The 17,168-nt window shown below is 37.5% G+C and overlaps 1 protein-coding gene across 2 annotated transcripts in view; it reads right to left on the bottom strand.

The window, feature by feature from the left end:
* RXFP1 (relaxin family peptide receptor 1) overlaps window positions 1-17,168 on the bottom strand; it is a 105,001-nt gene that overhangs the window by 13,102 nt on the left and 74,731 nt on the right. For both annotated transcript variants that reach the window (XM_045997180.1, XM_045997181.1), the window contains exons 7-12: window positions 14,355-14,426; window positions 14,197-14,268; window positions 13,529-13,603; window positions 4,375-4,446; window positions 1,739-1,810; window positions 567-638 (exon numbers count right to left, since the gene is read on the bottom strand). In XM_045997180.1, coding sequence (XP_045853136.1) covers window positions 567-638; window positions 1,739-1,810; window positions 4,375-4,446; window positions 13,529-13,603; window positions 14,197-14,268; window positions 14,355-14,426 — 435 coding nt within the window. The remainder of the gene's footprint in view (window positions 1-566; window positions 639-1,738; window positions 1,811-4,374; window positions 4,447-13,528; window positions 13,604-14,196; window positions 14,269-14,354; window positions 14,427-17,168) is intronic.

Raw genomic sequence — 17,168 nt, 5'->3', positions numbered from 1 at the left:
TAAAATAGCAAATTTCAGAAATGGATTTTTCTCTATGTATATTCTCTATACATATGTATACATATGTATATGTCATATATATGCATATATATACATATGTATCCATATATATACACAGACAATGAATTACTATTTAAAACAATATTGTTATGAATTAATGCTATTATTCAGAATAATATCCAGAAATTCTGACACATGCTACAAAACATATGCACCTTGAGGACATTATGCTAAGTGAAATAAGCCAGTCACAAAAGGTCAACTATTGAATGATTCCATCTATGTGGGGTACCTAGAATAGTCAAATTAATAGGTACAGAACAGAGATGCTGGTCAGGGGAGGTGGTGGGGAGATATTGTTTAATAGCTATGGAGTTTCAGTTTGGGAGGATGAAAAAGTTCTGGAGATGGAAGGTGGTGATGGTAGTACAGCATGAATGTATTAAGGCCACTGAACTGCACGTTTAATAATGGTTAAAATGCTAAATTTTGAGTTATATATATTAAACTTAAAAAAATAAAAGACATTAAAACAAGTGAAATGACAAAATTAGTATCAGTCTTACAGTTGTGAGAGCTCCTTCAGATCTTTAAATAGTTGCGGTGGAAGGTTTTCAATCTTATTACTTCCTAAATCCCTAGGGAAACAATTGCAACCATGTCGTATTAGTTTCTTAAGATTTTATTCATTGTTCTGTAATTTGTTAGGAAATGATTATACAACTTTTTAACAGTGCTATTAGTGAGGTACATTAATTACCAGAAGTCTAAAAGTTTTAGAAAAGCAAGTGTAATGGGAAAATATAAAAATAATTTATCCCATTTCATCACTTCTTCAGAGGCAGATGCTTGATGGTATTTGATCTTGTTTCAATTTTCTAATTTAATTTAATTAATATATATTGTTGTGCCTCTTTTCCTCTTCCCTTCATTCCCTTCTTCTTTTTGCATTAGAGTAGGAACGCAATTTGGAGACTTAATTTTTGCACAGTTCTACCCCAAGTTATTCAAGGGTTGACTATATAGTTTGCAAACTTTAGCAAAATCCAATAGAGGAAATTAATAGCAAAATATAAAATAATTGTCTGAAGGACATGTACTTCATCCATCGCTCAACATACATTTTATTCTGACAATCAGCTACTATGTGCTTAGGCCACAAAACTTTGGTTTATAAGAGAGTTGTTTTAATGTCCTTTGGAACTGGGTCATTGATCTTAAAAAAAGGACAGTATAAACAGTTGATTTAACTTATGTCTCTCTTCCATTATTATAGGTTGGGATGTTATCCAAGAACATCTAATATCTTTGTGGATCCAACATTATCTTTTATTTCTGGAATTAACAAAGTATGTCTTTTATCTTATGGTCTCTGAATCCTAACTCTCTAAGGAACATAAAAACAATGTGCTGTTCCTCTCTAGCAGTGGGACAGAGTGATGTAGGATATATTTTATTTATTAATTTTATCCTGACTTTATTATCTCTTTGTAGCTATGTTTCCTTTATCTCATTTTCCTCAAATAGTTATTATATATATATATATATATACACACACACACACACACACACATATATATTTATGTATATTTTTGTAAGCTATCTGAGGTCATTTATGGCTCAAAATGTATACAAATAATGGTTAGAAAAGAGATAAATATTTCTCAAATGTATAGAAGCATATATATGTAACAAGTATGAACTAAAACAGTAGAAGGAAAAGTCTTATCAAACTTACAACTCATCTAGCTTCTGGAGAGGTGCGAAAGTATTTTCATTTAGGTGATTAATTTTGTTTTTCCTCATTACCCTGAAAGTAAAAAGAAAAAAAATATGTTGTGGCTCCTTGAGGTAAGTGATAAATGAGTTTTTGGAAAGAAGATTAATAGCCTGAAAAAAAAAAGATAATTATATATAGTGCATTTTCACATCAAATATTTTGTAGTACAGTAACTTACCCAGTCTAATTTTAGTTTTAAATTTCTCAAATCTTTTAACGATGATAAAAATAAAATATTATTCAAATTTTTAAGTAAAGTAGGGAAGAACTCTGCAAGGGAAATAGTGAAAAGTGAACTCTTGAGACTACAGACTGATTTCTTGCAACAGAGAGCACATTTAATCTGCCTAGCTCCTCTCTCTAACAATGCCCCGAGTGCAGGTGCACAGCAGAACTCATGCATCTGGTAGGCGATGCAACTTGGGGCAGAGTTCTAACAAAGTCTAATCTAAACTGGACCAAATTCAGAAGATCTCTGGTTTGAGATATTGAACCAGGATGTACGTAATTCTTTTTTTTTTTTTTTTAAGATTCATTTATTTATTTGACACAGAGAGAGACAGCCCAAGCAGGAGGAGTGGGAGAGGGAGAAGCAGGCTCCCAGCTCAGCAGGGACCCTATTCTGGGCTCAGTCCCAGGACACTGAGATCATGACCTGAGCCAAAGACAGATGCTTTTTTTTTTTTTTAAAGATTTTATTTATTTATTTGACAGACAGAGATCACAAGTAGGCAGAGAGGCAGGCAGAGAGAGAGGGAGCAGGGTAGAAGCAGGCTCCCTGCTGAGCAGAGAGCCCAATGCAGGACTCGATCCCAGGACCCTGGGATCATGACCTGAGCCGAAGGCAGCGGCTCAACCCACTGAGCCACCCAGGCGCCCCCCAAAGACAGATGCTTAACTGACTGAGCCACCCAGGAGCCCCACAGACTGTATGTAATTCTTGACGAGTTCATTTCTGCACTGATCTCATGTATTATGAGCCAGCATAAAGGAGTAACCCATGGAAAAGTTTTAAAAGCCTGATGCCTGGATGGCTCAGTTGGTTAAGCCTCTGCCTTCTGTTCAGGTCATGATCCTGGGGTCCTGGAATCCAGTCCTATATGGAATCTTTGCCCAGCGGGGAGCCTGCTTCTCTCTCTGCCTGCCACCCCACCCCGCTTGTGCTCTCTCTCTCTCTTTCTCTCTCTGACAAATAAGTAAGATCTTAAAAAATGTCTCAAAATGTTTCCAATTCTTTAAATGTGTGATGTGCTCAGAACTTGGCCTTGTTCCATCCTGAAGCATTTATTTTCTCTCAGCTCTTGAAACATTACCACCTCCAGCCAGTATCTCTAGACCAGAAAAGCACAAGCAACTGCCAAGAGGAAACTCACAGATGATTTCCTCACACGGAGGCTTCTTTAAAAACGTATAAAAGTAGAACAGCAAAGAAGTTGCAAGTTTTAGTCTATGTCCTTCAGGTGCCACTTGGTTCTTTCCAGCAGTTAGTAAGAACTGTTTTGTGTGACTGACATGAGGCATCCTGCACCTGAAGACTGCTGAGCTCATCGTGCAAGAATTCAGACATCTCAGGGGCTTGAACCCATTGAAATGCGGGATGATATTGGAAAATTTTTTTTTTGTATCAGGGATAGCTATTGCGTTGCCTGTACACGGAGGTCCTAGTATTATGGTTTCTAGCATGGATTTCGAGATGGATTCTGGGGTGGTTTCTAGACAGATTCTACTTTGGTGGATTTCAAACTTTGCCCATGGTAACTGCTCTTAAAAACATTGGGCTTAACATACATCCACAGAACCCAAGATTTAAGAAACAGTACATTTAACCATCTGAATTGCATTCTGATATTTCAATTCAATTCAATTCAATTCAGCTTTGTTTCATTAGATAAGCTAGTCAGAAGATACCGTATTGCTTTCATCACCCACTTGTGAGTTTCAACCCACAGTTGGAAAAACACTATTCTGAAAAAATAACCCATAAGTGAGGCAATTGTGTTTTTATATTGAAAGAAGCTCCATCATCCTTCCATCATGCTTTTCCATGGAAAAAGCAGTATGATTTTAAAATAGACCAGAAAGACATAGGAGAAATTATACTCAATAACATTCTAAAATTTATCCTGGTGTCTTCAATTATATCTTCAGGGGTGTAGACATTCTGCCACATTTTTTTAAAATTTTGGTTGTAATTAATTTATTTCCACAATCTTTACAGTCGTAATTTGCAAAAGGCAAATGTTCTTACAGATTAAGACTAATTTAGTGTTTCTCAAATTGCGATCCAAGGAGAGATTTTAGGTGGTCAATGAAAATTTCTTTCCATTCAAATGGGTATTACTTAAGTTTGAGAAACACAGGTCTCATATAATACAGAACTGTTGTGATGATCCATGCATGTGTGAATCTTGATCTGGCTTGGTGTGAACGTCAATAATTTTGCCAATGCACTTTGGTTTCAGAAAACTTTAAGTCATGAGTGCACATTTGTCAAAATTACTGTGCATGTTTATGCTAACTTATGTTCACATAAATGATTAAATTTGTTTGTAAAGAGATATAATATCACTTCAAAACGACAAAACTTTACTTACAAAACAGTTAAATTACTGCAGGAAATAAAAGTCAAATTTCTTAAATTATGGATATGGTTGCCTTCAAAGTCCCTGAAACATAAAAACAAAAACAATAAAGCTAAATTTTAATCATAGAAATAAATTGGTCAATAACTATTCATCTTCTAATAAAACATCTTTTTTCACATACTGTTTATTTCATATAGAGTCCCACATGTAGCCACTTACATAAGAGCTAAAATAATACATATATGTAATGCTTCTTTTTTTGTGTTCATAGTAAAAATGTTTTGAATCATATCTGTATCATATGTTCATATGAGTACATATGTTACTTGAGAAATGTGAAGCTAATGAGAAGTCAAATTAAAAAATTTGTTATGATAAGGGCACCTGGGTGGCTCAGTGGGTTAAAGCCTCTGCCTTCGGCTCAGGTCATGATCTCAGGATCGTGGGATCAAGCCCCGCTTCGGGCTCTTTGCTTGGCAGGGAGCCTGCTTCCTCCGCCCTCTCTGCCTGCCTCTCTGCCTACTTGTGATTTCTGTCTGTCAAATAAATAAATAAAATCTTTAAATAAAATAAAAAAATTTATTTATGATAAATATCCACTTCCTTACCAGATATTTAGTAGTGGTATGTGTTAAACATCTGTCTACAGCACCCCCTTGTGATATATTTTAAAAACTCCCATCTCCTTAAAAAACAACAACAGGGGCACCTGAGTGGCTCAGTGGGTTAATCCTCTGCCTTCGCTTCAGGTTATGATCTCAGGGTCCTGGGATCGAGCCCTGCGTTGGGCTCTCTGATCATCAGGGAGCCAGGTTCCCCACCCACCCCCCACCCCTTGCCTGTCTCTCTGCCTACTTGTGATCTCTGTATGTCAAATAAATAAATAAAATCTTTAAGAAAAAAAAACAACCAACAACCAAAAACCATCTGTCTAGAGTTACCAATGGCATTTCTCTAAGTGTTGTGACCCTATTTGCTATGTCTGCAGAAGATTCTATTATTGCTACAGAAGCTTCTGCTGCCAAAACAGAATTTCACCTCTACCTCCCTTGCCTAAACACACCCTAGGAAAATTCTCAATAACATTTTACCGCCAAGAACACCACTGTTTGCTTTATTATATTGCCACGCAGGCCATGCTGTCTTTGGCTTTCCAACTTCCAGTTCAGAGAGATGCATATAGACCCTGCTTACGCTCCCTTGCTGTGTGATGCTGTCACCAGCAGGAGTCTGGTCTGAGAAGTAAAACATGCCAAAAATGTATGTTTGAGTGTCTCTTCTTTATGGTGATCATGAGGGCATTCTTTTATTGTATCTCTCATGGCGGAAGTTTGTAGAACAGAGTGTTAGCAGGGCTTAGGGTTATACTTTCAGGAGTAGGTCTTTAAATCTGTTCGGTCTACCCCAATACTTAGTTTCCTGGTAGCTAATAATATAGAGCCATTCAAGAACAATTGCAACTAGCCTTCGGCTCAGGTCATGATCTCGGGGTCCTGGGATCGAGTTCCGCATCGGGTTCCCTGCTCAGCAGGGAGCCTGCTTCCCCCTCTCTCTCTCTCTGCCTGCCTCTCTATCTACTTGTGATCTCTCTCTGTCAAATAAATAAAATAAAAATAAAAAAAAGAACAATTGCAACTAAAGTATACGAACTGAAGTGTGACACAGGTATTAAAATCTGCCAGGCAAACATGGGTAACACTAAAAGAAGTACCTATATTTTGCTGGCTAGGCTGTATCTGGGATACTTCTATTTTGGGCATTGCAATAAAAATAGACTTTGACAAATCAAGACATATTGAACAATCTGGAAGACCAGAATGTAAGGGGTCTAGAAATCAAGTCAATTGAGTAAAAGGGTGTATTCGTATAAGAAAAGTGCAAAATAAGAGAGTTATATTTGAAGTCAGGCTGTAGAAGATATCTTAAGGTTTTTCTATGTTGTATTAGGTTGCAACATTAGATTTACTGGATGAAGGACACAAAATATTTCAAATTTCAGCTCAAAAGCTAGTGTCCAGAGAATAGCTTATTATTGCTACAGATATGTAACAGAGGCAATATATCATAACTCAAGAATTTTGTAGACAGGATTTCTGTACTATATGGAATATTGTATTAAGTCTTAAATCTTGATTCTAGATCATCCTTTGAAAGAAAAAATTCTACTATTAAATTGGAAACTAAGTACTTATAGTACTTCTTTTTTTGGTCATTAGTTTTGGTCAAAGCTTCTGGTCTCTCACAATATATACTGTCAGTGACAGAGACCATCCACTTCTTTCCTCTTTCATTGCAGTTACCACGAAACTACCACCAGGTGGTGATACTTCCTTAAGCCTCACAAAGCATTCTTGGGTGAGTGGATACATTTTTCTTGTTACCTACTATTACAGCATCATTTTTTTTTTTTTATTAAGCTGACAAAAATATTTGTTAGTATTGGTTTACTAATTTGTAAAAAGCAGTAAGAGGCACACCTCGAGGCATCAGTTAGGGACTTTTGATTAAATTGTCAGTTTAGTTTAATTTTGAGTTCATTTTTAACCTTTATTTGGGAATTTGTTTTGGCTTTCTTCCTAAAGTGAGAGGTTTTAGTCCTTGATACACAGGAACCCCGTTTGAGGCATAAACTTGAAAATCTGGTTCTTTGAGCTGAAGAACAACAATAACAATACCAGTAATCTTGCCTCTTTCTTCTCAGCTTCCTCTCTTACCCCTAGTGGCATTCTAAACATGTAAATCTCCTTAACCTCTGCTTCCTCCCCATGTTTCTGAAAGATTTCCAGCTCCTGTTTCAAGGAGAAAATTGAGGGATGAGGCAGGGAGAAGCCCCTGACCTTCTACTCAACATCTACACATTTACCTGTACATACACCTGGTCTCCTAGTCTCAAGAGGAAGAGGATGACGCTTGTCCTGTTTCAAGCTAGTTTCTCCGTCTATTTTCTTGAGTTTGACTTATGTATGTATATGTCAGAAAACACATGGCGAGTTTTGGTGAATGTTCTTTGGCTCTTGTTTGCTTTCAGGTTTATATCCGTTAGAATTAGGTGCAGGTACATCTAGCACACACCCAACAATAAGAGCATAAATACACAACTACAGTTCAGTAGTCCGGGGATAGCACTGTATTTTTATAAAGTTGTTTCATGTTCACTTTTTACATGCCCTTGTCTTCATGGTCCAGGATGATGCTAAAGCTTGAGCCATCATATCCATGTTTTCTGGATAAGGAAAGAGAGGAAGAGCCTGCCTATTTCACCTCAGGGAGGTTTCCCAGAAGTTCCACACTATACTTCTTCCACCTTCTTCAGTGGAGCTTGTTCATGTGGTTATATGAAGATGCAGGAAAGTCTGGGAATATTGTATTTTTGCTGGGCACACTGCTGTCCCAAATAGATCAGTTTTGTTATTGAAAAGGGACACTGCAGTTTGATATACATAAATTGGAGTTGGGTCATTAGTTATGTTATTTAGTTCTTCATATCCCTTTTGGTTACTGTATGAATTATTTGGTGCATATATATTTATAATGTAATATCTTTTGTGAGAAATTGCACACTATAGCATTTAACTGTTCTTCTTAGTGTTGTTTATTGCAAATTGGCCAGAATTTCACCTACTTAGATAAAAAAATATGATGTCTGCTTTTTGTTTTGTTTTGTTTTGCATCTACATGGAATACTGTAGACCAGCCTTTTGTTTTTTATCTTTCTTAATCACTTAGTTATAGCTGTATTTTTTTTCTGTGTAAATAGCGCTGAATTAGGCTTTGGTTTGTGAGCCAACTTGACAATCTCTCTTCTTTTTAAAAAGTAAGTTAAAGATAATCATATCAAAAAATGGGCAAAAGATATGAACAGACACTTCTCCAACGAAGACATACAAATGGCTATCAGACACATGAAAAAATGTTCATCATCACTAGCCATCAGGGAGATTCAAATTAAAACAACATTGAGATACCACCTGACACCAGTTAGAATGGCCAAAATTAGCAAGACAGGAAACAACATGTGTTGGAGAGGATGTGGAGAAAGGGGAACCCTCTTACACTGTTGGTGGGAATGCATGTTAGTGCAGCCACTTTGGAGAACAGTGTGGAGATTCCTGAAGAAATTAAGAATAGAGCTTTCCTATGACCTTGCAATTGCACTGCTGGGTATTTACCCCAAAGATACAGATGTAGTGAAAAGAAGGGCCATCTGTACCCCAATGTTTATTGCAGCAATGGCTACGGTCGCCAAACTGTGGAAAGAACCAAGATGCCCTTCAACGGATGAATGGATAAGGAAGATGTGGTCCATATACACAATGGAGTATTATGCCTCCATCAGAAAGGACGAATACCCAACTTTTGTAGCAACATGGACGGGACTGGAAGAGATTATGCTGAGCGAAATAAGTCAAGCAGAGAGAGTCAAGTATCATATGGTCTCACTTATTTGTGGAGCATAACAAAGAACATGGAGGTCATGGGGAGATGGAGAGGAGAGGGAGTTGAGGGAAACTGGAAGGGGAGATGAACCATGAGAGACTATGGACTCTGAAAAACAACCAGAGGGTTTTGAAGGGGCGGGGGGGTGGGAGGTTGAGGAACCAGGTGGTGGGTAATAGGGAGGGCATGTACTGCATGGAGCACTGGGTGTGATGCCAAAACAATGAACACTGTTATGCTGTAAATAAACAACAACAACAAAAACAAAAACAAGGGGCGCCTGGGTGGCTCAGTGGTTTAAGCTGCTGCCTTCGGCTCAGGTCATGATCTCAGGGTCCTGGGATCGAGTCTCACATCGGGCTCTCTGCTCAGCGGGGAGCCTGCTTCCCTCTCACTCTCTCTGTCTGCCTCTCTGCCTACTTATGATCTCTCTCTTTCAAATAAATAAATAAAATCTTAAAAAAAAACAAACAAAAACAAAAACAAACAAAAAAAGTAAGTTAAGCCTGCTTAAGTGTACTGATATGACTAATATATCTGACTTTAGTCTGCTATTTTAAAATATTACTATTTGGTTTTATAGGTTAAAAAAACTCTCAATAAATTTTAAAAAAATGTTCTTTTAATCTTTAGGAAGGTTTGTATATTCTGTTGGTTATCTTTATAATTATAACATACCCAAAACACCGTATCTTCTCTTTCTTAGAGAATACCAATACTTACTAATTTCCTGTTATAATTTATATTATAAGCAATGATAAAATGAGTACATATTGTATTCTGTATTTCTTTATGCTCCTCTACTTTTCTCCCACCAAATGATTTTGATCAGTTGTAAGGTTTTTATAATGTTCATCTTAGGAATATCAGATACCTACATACTGGTGGATTTGTTGGTTTTAAGTGATGTCTTTTGACTCCAAGTTATTTTTCTTTATAGGTCTATGGTTATCACTTTATTTATTTTGAAACTGTTTATTCATCCAAGATTAGTATGTCTTCTTGATGAACATACCCCTTTATCATTGTGTGATATCCCTCTTTATCCCTGGTTATAGTCCCTTTTCTAAGTCTATTTTTTCAGTATTATTTTGTAGATGATAAAGTTCCTTCTCATCTATACGAAGGAATCAATGTCGTTTTGTGGCTTTCTATATCCTAAGCATCTTGTTGGAATAGAATCATGATATATGTACTCTTTGGTGACTTTTTCTTTAGAATTCATATTATGTTCTTAAAACTGAGCTGTATTGATTGAAGTAGGGTTAGCCCATTCATTCTAAATGCTGTGTGTGCATTGCATTTTATTTTTCCATCTGGGCCCACGTCCTCCAGCACCTTGCTCCATAATGTATCTTCATCATTTTCTATGGTTTCAAATTCTTCGTATTAGCTTCTCCCGCCTGTAAATTAACCTACTTCATCTCCCATCAAAATAAGTTTAATTTACTGTCTTGATTTTTGGTTCACCTTGGCTCTTGCCCCATCTGTTCATGTGGTTTATTTATGACTTATATTTCCAACTTTTTGAATTTTCAAACTTCTATTGTGGTTTTACAGTTTTAATTTTTTTGCTTTGAAACAATGATAATAAAGGTTTTAATCTGCTGTCTGTTGCATATCTGGCAAGCATATTATCCAGGGCTGTCATATGTCTCTTATTTTATGCGTATTTTTCCAGTAAATCAGTTAAACAATTTTTTCTTTACCAAAACATCAAACAGATTTTTCAGTTTATACTTTGCTAAATAAAAGTTCATGTGCAAGATAAAGGTATTGTGATTAGTTTTAACAGAAATGAATATTTATAAAGCAAAAATTATTATTAGCATTAAAATTGGGATAATACTGTCAGGAATGCATATGAAATGACTTGTTTGGAAAGTTAAAATTTAAAGATAGTAACTTTAGTGATGAAATTGTAAATGTCCACTTCTTTACTAATAAATCTTTTTTTATTTTAAATTTATTTATTTATTGTATTCTGAGAGAGAGAGAGAGAGAGAGAGAGAGAGAGAGAGCTGGCATGTGGGAGCAGGGGGAGCAGCAGGGGGGAGAGAAGGTAAAAGTAGAGAGAATCTTGAGCAGACCCCACACTGAGAATGGATCCCAACCTGGGGTTCGATCTCAAGACCCTGAGATCATGACCTGAGCTGAAACCAAGAGTTGGATGCTTAACCTAGGGTGCCGGAGTGGCTCAACTGATTAAGATTCTGACTCTTGATTTTGGTTCAGGTGGTGATCTCATGGTGGTGGGATCAAGCCTCATATGGGGCTGCCAATTCAGCGGACAGTCTGCTTGGGATTCTCTCTCCCTCTCTCACTGCCCCTCCCTCCACTTGCACACATGCTCTCTCTCTCTGAATAAATAAACTTAAAAAAAAAAAAGTTGGATGTTTACAAGACTGAGCCACACAGGTGCCCCTTTGGTAATAACTCTTAATCATTTAAAGATTTATCTGAGGGGTGTCTGGGTGGCTCAGTCAGTTTAAGCATCCGGCTTCGCCTCAGGTCATGATCCTGGGCATGAGGTCCTGGGATCTGGCACTCTATGGGGCTCCTTGCTCTGCTTCTCCCTGTGAGCGCCCTCCCCCACACTGCCCACCCCCTCACCATCCTATCCCTCCCACCCCACATGCTCTATCTCTCTCAAATACCTAAAAATCTTTTAAAAAATAAAGTTTTATCTGAGATGTATATTAGGCTGCCTTTTTAAAAGCACAAGAAATGCTTATTAATGTATTACATAATATCTCCTACATTTGCTTCTGGTCTCAGCACATGAATTTTTAATTGCTAATTTACTTATGTAAATATTAATCAATTTTGCTTTATTACTAAGCTTGGATTACTGAGCATGTAATAACTGTCTAATGTCTTCATTTGAAATAAAGTTTAATTACAACAAAGGATATTGAACTTAATTTACCCTTTTTTGGAATACTTTACCTTGTCAACAAGGGAGGGTACTATGCTGTCATACCAAAATGCCCTTTGGACTCAGTAATGATTCTGGGGATGTTTGTCCTCTTCTAAATGGCTCCAAACTAGTGTGTTTTGAGTTATAATGTCTGCTTTTTATAGCACTTCCCACTCCTGCTTTATTATCAGGTTGATTGTTGTCACTTCACACTAATGTTTTTTTTTTTTTTTTTTTTTTTTTTTTTCATTTTATTTATTTTTTCAGCGTAACAGTATTCATTCTTTTTGCACAACACCCAGTGCTCCATGCAAAACGTGCCCTCCCCATTACCCACCACCTGTTCCCCCAACCTCCCACCCCTGACCCTTCAAAACCCTCAGGTTGTTTTTCAGAGTCCATAGTCTCTTATGGTTCGCCTCCCCTCCCCAATGTCCATAGCCCGCTCCCCCTCTCCCAATCCCACCTCCCCCCAGCAACCCCCAGTTTGTTTTGTGAGATTAAGAGTCATTTATGGTTTGTCTCCCTCCCAATCCCATCTTGTTTCATTTATTCTTCTCCTATCCCCCTACCCCCCCATGTTGCTTCTCCATGTCCTCATATCAGGGAGATCATATGATAGTTGTCTTTCTCCGATTGACTTATTTCACTAAGCATGATACGCTCTAGTTCCATCCACGTCGTCGCAAATGGCAAGATTTCATTTCTTTTGATGGCTGCATAGTATTCCATTGTGTATATATACCACATTGAACTTATCTTTTCACTCTAATTTTTTAAATTTATTTTTTATTTTTGTAAAGATTTTACTTATTTGTTTGACAGACAGAGATCACAAGTAGGCAGAGAGGCAGGCAGAGAGAGGGGGGAAGCAGTCTCCCTGCTGAGCAGAGAGCCTCATGCGGGGCTCAATCCCAGGACCCTAAGATCATGACCTGAGCCGAGAGCGGAGGGAGAGAGGACAAGCACGGGGAGCAGCAGGCAGAGGGAGAAGCAGGATTCCCACTGAGGAAGGAGCCCAATGTGAGACTCTACCGCAGGACTCTGGGATCAGGACCTGAGCCAAAGGCAGATGCTTAACTGAGTCACCCAGGTGTCCTTTCCCCCTCAGCTTTTAATCTGGCTCTTCTACTCTGCTGCGAGCTTAGAAATCAAGCAAAAAACAAAGCTTCTGAGAATTTCCTACAAAATGAGAGAGAAAGTTTTCATGTAATACTGTATACGCAGTTTATTGAACTTTTAAATAGTTATTTGGTTACTTGTTTCTTCATTTTTTACCTGCATGTTATGTAGGCAAATTTACTGGGTAATTGAGCTCTGAACAGGTAGAATGATACTTATTACCATAAGCAAAGTTACTGTGTAAACATTTCCATGAGACATATTCTATTGTGATTAGACTTCAAAAATAAATTCTAAGTATCATATTCTCATTAGGCAGAATTTAGAAATGAGACTAAAGTGACTTAAGTCTTTCTGTACCAAATCATTAGGTGAAAATAGATGACAGAAGGAAGGAAGAGATGTTCTACAGCTACTGTGACATCCCTTCTGTCTTTCTTCTTCCTGCCTCCAATTTGTGTGTGTGTGTGTGTGTGTGTGTGTGAGGTGTTTTATCTTGGCAAGAGTCTAGAAGAGTTAATTTGGATAATGGGCATGTTTAATAACAAAATCATACTAAAGTAATTTGAGGAAATGTGATATGACATTAGCAACATATCATTTTTAAAAACCTAATATCCAAAGTGAACTAGGCAAAACCAGGAAAGTTAGTTAACTTATTTAAGAAAAGGTTCATCAACTTACAGCCAATGCAGTCTTGGCATGTGCTGGCAAAGAGGTTTGTCTGGCAAATGGGTGAGGACATTATTCATCAATGCTCTGAAAAAGAAAAGGAAGAAAAGAAGTCACATTTTTCTGGTTTTTCTCTCATCTTAAGACAAACATGGTATTATCATTATTCTTTATAAAACCACAAAAATCTATTACGTTAGTTGTCTTCTCTCTTTTTTTTTTCTCTGTAAGTCTTGTTATATTTAAGTGATTGTTTGTTAGTAATAAAATTTGACAAATGATAGCTGTCATATGGAAGAAGCAGCAAAGTTAGTAACTGAAGGAAAGCCTGTTCCCATCAAAAGTGGGTAGTGAGAAGAAATTGATTTTCAATTAATGTTATTTTTCTTTACCAAGATTAATATGGGCAGTAATGGTGTACTTGAGAATATTTCAATAAAATATGGAAGTAAGGCTGTATTTAGTTTTGATGGGCTGATATCATAGAAGACAGAAGACCTTATAAGATTATTAAAACTATAAAATAGCCATTAGAATATGATTAAGAGATGCTTTGTAGTTGTAAAGGCCTTTTTGGGGCTTTAACAATTCCATATTTAATGCTGTTAAACTTAAAGCAGTAATTTTTATTCATGTCTTTTCCTTCTCTAGAAATATTTACTTTAATTTTTAGTACTTACAAGAGAATAAGAGAATTTAGTCCATAAAATGTTAGTGGGGAAATTCGACTGAGGTGATTATCTTCAATTATCCTGCCAGCCAGAAGAAAAAATTGATTCATTTATATATTTAGAATATAAAGACTAATACTATAAAATGCCATGTAAATTAAACATACAGCCATTCTAGTCTGTGGAGATCTTCAAAAACACCCGGCTTCAAGAAAGTTATTCTGTTATGGCTGAGATACCTGAGAAAAGAGAAATGACCACAAGAAATGTGTTACCTTCTTTTTTCTTGATTTTTTTTTTAAGATTTTATTTTTCAGTAACGTCTACACCCAACGTGGGACTCGAACTTACAATCCTGAGATCAAGAGTTGCATGCTCTACTGACTGAGCCATCCAGGTGCCCCAAATGTGTTACTTTCTTGATATCTTATAATAAGGAAAGGAAAAACAATAGTCATCCATCTTAGATTTTCTTATATGCTATTCTTATCACAACTTTTTCCTTCTTTGGGGTCTCTAAAAGGACTTGGTCACTTACCTTTTCATGTGTAGGTTTTAGTTCCCCTATAATCAATCAATCAATCAATCAATCACACTCTATTCATTCACCTATGCCTTTACTAATCAAATTGTTTTGCACACCTACTCTGTGGCACTGTGCCAGGTATATCATCCCTTTCTTTGAGGGGCTTTGAGTCTCAAGGGAAGGCGGAATACGAACAGGTTATATAGCAATGTGGGGAAAAGAGTGAAGTGCACAAGGTATGGTTGTTCTGACATTGCGCGGACAGCACTTAGCTTTGTTGGGGGTGGGAACTGCAGGGCACAGAGGAGTCAGGACACAGAAGACTTTACTAAAAGGGGCACAACTGGATGGACAGAGATTTGGATGAAGATGTCATTTGCAAAGCAAAGAATGGGTAGGAGTTCATATAGGCAGAGGAGATCGCTTATGCAAGAGCAAGAAGTCTGAAGGAGAGAGTAACAAGGGAAGGGATCACCAGGTATCTCAGTGCAGCCTCACCATGAAGGGGCTGGGAATGAACCTGGGAGGCAGGTGGGGGTCTGTTCTAGAAAAAAAGGACACTGCATGCCTTACTAAAGAGTTTGACGCCACTTTACCTACCCACCTTTACTTCTAACCCTACTGCAGAGTGAACCAACTCTGTTCTGTTACTTTGCTCTCGTCCTCTTGCCATGTTTATTTCTACCTCAGTCTCTTTAGCACAGCAATGTGCTGTTCTCTCTGCTGTCAGTTCAAGTCCTGGCTTTGCTACTTATTAATAGCGTGAGTTTAAGGAAGCAGTTAACTTCTGAAAGCCTCAGTTTTCCCAACTCTAACATGGAGGTAATATTAGTATCTACTTTATTAGGTTGTGGTAACATTTGAGGCAACACATGTCATAGGTACTCAGCACATATTGTTTACGACAACAGCACCTCTGTTCATGCCTACCATTCTGATTTCTCTTCTTTTTCCTCTCTGCCTATGATTCATATGCAAGTTTCAGTAGAAATTTTACTTCCAACGGACACATGGACCACACTGATTTCTCTCTTTTCTGACAATTTTTAGAGTTGACATGTTACAAAATTTCTCCTGCCAGTAGTCACCCCGGTCCCTACCAGGTTTGACTTTTGCTTAGGGATAACAAGAGGTGACACCCTGTATTAGAGCCACTTCTTTCCCTCCCTTGTAAACCTGGAGCCCCATTTAGTTAAGGAAGGGTAAAGAATAGCTACAACACTTCCTCATGACCACCTCAGGGCTCTCTCTCTATCTATCTATTTATTTATTTATTTATATTTATTCAATATTTATTTACTTTTTTTTCTTTTAAGATTTTATTTTAATTCAAATTAGTCAACATACAGTGTAATATTAGTTTCAGGGGTAGAATTTAAGGATTCATCACTTGCATATAACACCCAGTGTTCATCCCAACCATTGCCCTCCTTAACGCTCATCACCCACTCACCCCCTCCCCTCCAGCCACCCTCAGTTCCCTATAGTTAAGAGTGTCTTGTGGTTTGCCTCCCTCTCTGGTTTTATCTTATTTTATTTTCCCCTCCCTTTTCCTCTGTTCATCTGTTTTGTTTTGTAAATTCCCCGTATGAGTGAAATCATATGGTACTTTTCTTTCTCTGACTGACTTATTTCCCTCAGCATAATACTCTCTAGTTTCATCCTTGTCATTGCAAATGGAAAGATTTCATTCTTTCTGATGGTTCAGTAATAATCCATTGTGTGTGTGTGTGTGTGTGTGTGTCTGTGTGTGTGTGTATTAACATTTTCTTTATCCATGCATCCTTTGATAGACATTTGGGCTCTTTCCATATTTTGACTATTGTGAATAGTGATGCTATAAACATTGGGGTGCATGTGCCTCAGGGATCTCCTTTAAAAGCCAATAGCAATCCCCTAGATACAAGGCATTTGACTCCCTCCCACATCTTATACTCATCTGTTTAGCCCAGTCCTGTCTGTTTTCCCAAGTCATCCCTCACTACACTAGATCCCAAATGGTCGCTCATTTCAGTGGATCTTTTTTTAAAGATTTTATTTTATTTATTTATTTTAGAGAGAGAGAGAGAGCAAGCGCATGCACAATCAAGAGGAGGGGCATAGGGAAAGGGAAAGAAACTCGAGCAGACTCTGCTCCGAGTGCAGAGCCCAATGATGCCAGGATCAATCCCATGACCTGAGATCATGACCTTTGCCAAAATGAAGAATCAGATGCTTACTGACTGAGCTGCCCAGACACCCCTTTCAGTGAATCTTTTAATAGCAGTTTTGGTCTGAACAACACAGGTTTAGGATTTAGTTAAATAACCTCTTTAATCATTTTTGAATTATTTTGCATATAACTGATTTATTACAAAACTGGTTTTGTTTCCCCACCCTAGATTATAAGCTTCCAGAATGCAAGAGGCATGCCTCTCTCTAGCGGTAGCATAGCCCTTTGCCTGAAACTTTAGGG

Source organism: Meles meles, chromosome 2 (genome assembly GCF_922984935.1).
Source record: "Meles meles chromosome 2, mMelMel3.1 paternal haplotype, whole genome shotgun sequence".
Taxonomy (NCBI): domain Eukaryota; kingdom Metazoa; phylum Chordata; class Mammalia; order Carnivora; family Mustelidae; genus Meles; species Meles meles.
Note: the sequence above shows the minus strand (reverse complement) of the source record. Positions and strands in the feature narration are given on the sequence as shown.